The sequence below is a fragment of the Sinocyclocheilus rhinocerous genome, unplaced genomic scaffold, assembly GCF_001515625.1.
Source record: "Sinocyclocheilus rhinocerous isolate Xijiao unplaced genomic scaffold, SAMN03320098_v1.1 scaffold1399, whole genome shotgun sequence".
Classification (NCBI taxonomy): Eukaryota; Metazoa; Chordata; class Actinopteri; order Cypriniformes; family Cyprinidae; genus Sinocyclocheilus; species Sinocyclocheilus rhinocerous.
This window is the reverse complement of record NW_015634038.1, coordinates 599,827-603,933: the sequence shown is the minus strand read 5'-3', so window position 1 is coordinate 603,933 and position 4,107 is coordinate 599,827. Positions and strand designations below refer to the sequence as shown.

The 4,107-nt window shown below is 38.3% G+C and overlaps 1 protein-coding gene across 1 annotated transcript in view; it reads right to left on the bottom strand.

Moving 5' to 3' along the window:
- Positions 1-4,107, bottom strand: part of LOC107745309 (sodium/potassium/calcium exchanger 3-like) — a 33,969-nt gene that overhangs the window by 8,995 nt on the left and 20,867 nt on the right. The window contains exons 4-8 of the mRNA XM_016559169.1: positions 3,829-3,903; positions 2,806-2,890; positions 812-915; positions 524-598; positions 82-128 (exon numbers count right to left, since the gene is read on the bottom strand). Coding sequence (XP_016414655.1) covers positions 82-128; positions 524-598; positions 812-915; positions 2,806-2,890; positions 3,829-3,903 — 386 coding nt within the window. The remainder of the gene's footprint in view (positions 1-81; positions 129-523; positions 599-811; positions 916-2,805; positions 2,891-3,828; positions 3,904-4,107) is intronic.

Below are 4,107 nucleotides of genomic sequence, written 5' to 3'. Positions count from 1 at the left end.
TCATTTAAAATTTAGAGCAAAACTTAAAACTTCCGACTTATTCATTTTTCTTCGTATTCATTTTATGATTGTTTGTTGTACAACTTTCCTGGTAGCTCCCAAGGTTTCTTCCTCTCAAACGTAACCATCTAGGGAGTTTTTCCTTAACACATTAGCATTCAGGCACAAGTTTCAGCAACACTTCTTTGAAACACAGTATTTATTGTTAAAAAGTGCTATGCTAATAAAACTGACTCAACAGCTGTCTTTTTTTATGAATGTATCATAGGTTCTCTCCTGTTGTTAAGTATTTTTGTAATAGTACTTCATTATTAATAAGTATTGATAAATAACAATATTTTTTTTTTGCGTTTTGCATTTATGTTTTTAAATATCTTGTGAAAAAGTACAGTTTTGCATACCTTTAATAAGTGTACTTATTATAACATAGTTCATACCTTAATAAAACAGAGGAGAAACTGCATTATACTATTTCCCTCTCTCTTTTGTCCTCTCTCATATGTACAGTCAAACATAGACTCACCAAAATCAAGGCCAGCACTGAGAAGATGTAGTACAGCGAGTCTCTGAACAGAGACCACCAGGTCAGGACCACCGTCTAGGGCAGAAATTGACAAAAGACACAAGAAACTGTGGCAAAATGCGTCAGTTGTTTGTTCAATGTGATTCCAATGAAAAAAGGCTAAACTAACTCTTTTAAACTAACTCTTATCATTAATACTATTTACCTCCTTTGATACTTTGATAGATAGACAGACAGACAGACAGACAGATAGATAGATAGATAGATAGATAGATAGATAATGTCTACCTGACGGGCAAAGATGCCACACACTCCAATTATGACCAGTATGTTGAAGACAGCTGACCCAACAATGGTACCGACGCCAACATCTCCCTTTGTGATAAACACACCTGCCAGTCAAGCACAAGAATAATGGTCACAGATGCGATAGAGTCAAAATCACATTAATCATTTAACAAATTGCACATTTTACTGTGTGGTTTAAATTTTGAAATCAGAGGGCTTGGTCAAATATATTAATATTCACCCAAGAAATGCACAGTTTGGCCATTTAACCCTATAAATCCTTCTGAATCGTTTTTGATACACACATCTCTAAATATCTAAATTATTGGCATGATCAAAACTTTGATGTTAAAACTGTTGCACACAATCTACCACATTCCTTCTGTCATCTGATTGATAGTTCATACTTTTTAGCAAGTAAAAGTTATTTTAGTATAATTGTACAAATGTCCACCTTCAGCTCATGACTCAAGCCAGAAACAGCTGGCTGAACAAATAACTGAAACAGAGCAACAGTACCCGGACTCTCTTTTAATCACTCTTGGAGATTTTAACAAATCAAATCTTTCCAAATTTCAAAATACAGTCATCGCATGCAGGGTGGAGGCGAGCAAGTCGCGAGGCATGTATAAGGACGGGAGGCATGCATGATTCCCCCATGCATTTTGTGGCACTGCAATCGCACTCTCCTCCTAGGGAATATATGCGCACTTCCAGGTGGCCCCACCATCAAGGGTAGTGAGGGTGGAGCAGGCTGGGAAGCAGCTTCGGGCAGTAAAAAGGTGCCTTTCATGACTTTGTTACCTCCCCCATGCACTTCCGGGAAGAATGGCAGCAGAAACCAATAATCCAGCCGCAAACCCTCGGGGCAAGGCCAGGGATTCCACTCCAGCTAGATGCTCATGGCGGCCCGGGAAAGTACGGCCATTAATTCTGAGTCAGTCTCCGACTGAGCAATCAGCCCAAAGGGGTGACGCTGACCTGAACCTTCATCCTCAGAGGACATTGGCTCACCCTCCAATGCAGTGATCAAAATCTGATCCTCCTCGGGAGCCCTGAATAACACATAAGATCGGCATCACTTGGGAGCTCGAACAGCACGCAACGCGCAAGAGGAGCGGGAGATCTGTGGGGACTGACCTTGTGGAAAACTTGCGCTATAATCCTCTGATCTCCCAGAGTGCTAGTCAGCGTGAGGCTGAGTTGCAGCAGAGGGGACTCAAGCCTTCACGAAGAGGGCAAGTAGTGATCACAGCGTCGCCATAGTTATGCTCTCACAACGAGAGCATAAACCATCCACAGTTTCAGCATGCTTATTAAATGTGGCCGTCGGAAGAGGTCAAAAAACAACCACATTCAGAAACGCACGGACGGAGAGGCATCTTTAAAAAGATACTGACCGCCTGTGTTGCTCTTTTAGGGAAAACTACTCTTTTATTTGCTGAAGTGCCCGGGGGGAATCGCTGCACTCATCTGTGCCAAACACTGGAGAAACACTGCTGAATGCACCGTCAGAATCACCAGCAGCAAGAGAGTTTCTGCTTTTCTTCTACTCATTTAGAGATAAATGGAAGAGTGATGGCTCAAACATGGGCAACCGCCCTCTTATTTACGCGTGTGTACAGGGGAGTGGCTGGGCATGCAAATTCCAGTTACAATTCCAGTTTTTTACTACTCAGAGGTGATTGGGGCTCCCAAGTTAGAACATCAGTATCGACATAACGTCAACCATGACTGACTGAAAAGGAAGTAAGCATTCAAATATCATCTTACTAAGACATACTACTGGGAGATATAGTGACAACTGACATTTATATACATTAAGTAGTCGGCTATACTGTTATAAAGATCTAATTGATTTACATTACAAGCATACTTGTAATGTAAATCAATTACTTACTCAAGATGTACTGTAGTACATGCATATCATGCATCTTATGTGAAATTATATCCAGTAAAGTGGAGGTTCAAAGGTTGTGCAAAAGCAAACTTACCAATTAAGGAAGTAAATAATTCGGGAGCTGAACTTCCTGCAGCCATGAAAGTTGCCCCAGCCACATCTTCACTCAGCTGCAGATTCTAATCAAAAGCATCATATAAAAGATTAATCATGAATACTAGCAATAATGCACAACTAATAAAATTCTCTTTGTCCTACACATTGTTTCAAGATATTCGTTGGCGCTCATGGATACCACATCAAATGCCATGTACTTCAACCAATCTTCCCTTGTGAAAAAGAAGTGGACTTAACTGTAATGAATATGCAGATGTAGTGTACTTCAAATCTTAACAGTACACTTTTCAAAAACTGCACTTGCAGATAATATAATATTAATGAAAAAGATCACTTAAAGACACTTTCAAAACTGTTTCTTAACACTTAAGTACACTTTTTTTTAAAAATGTCAGATTAAAAGTTTTACTTTAAAGTACATTTTCAATCATGTTTACTCTTTTGTCATGCTTTTTTGATGTGTTGACTAACTATTATGCAATTACATATAAAGATGTATTTCAGTGGGTCAAAAATCACTCTTAAGTTTAGCTAATTGCCTTTAATATAAATTTAAACTATAATACATTTTCATTTATTTGCAGTTAACAAGCATTTAAATGTCAGAAAACGTTGCATTAAGTTCGCATCTAAGTATATTCTTTTAAATAATATTATTTCCAAAATAAGTATTTTTTAAGTATGCTAAAGTGTACTTCTTTTTCACAAGTGTTCTCCAGTAGCATGAATCTCTGCAGTTTTTACATTAATATTTAAATCTCAACAGCTCTTGACAAATTGTGAACAAAGCCAATTCCCTGAAGGAACGTGAACAAAGAGAATTTCCCAGAAGGCAACACGTTAATTAACACTTTAGCCAGAGTTCATGACACATAGCATCAGTACTGACCCGTGGGAGCAGAAAAACAAGATTGTCATCACTTCATTTTCTGAAGGATAGCAAAAGTAACATGTGCTGTCATTCTTATTCCAGCTGAAATGTCTGACAGGTGGCACTCACCTCAGAGATCTTCTCCAGGGATGGGACAAAATAGTCATCGCAAATGATAGCCAGTGCGTAGAACATATAGACAGCCTGCAATGAGAGGATAGATAGATAGATAGATAGATAGATAGATAGACAGATAGATAGATAGATAGATAGATAGACCAATAGATAGATAGAACGATAGATAGATAGATAGATAGATAGTTAGAACAATATAATGATAGAACGATAGATAGATAGATAGAACGATCGAACGATAGATAGAGCGATAGAACGATAGATAGATAGATA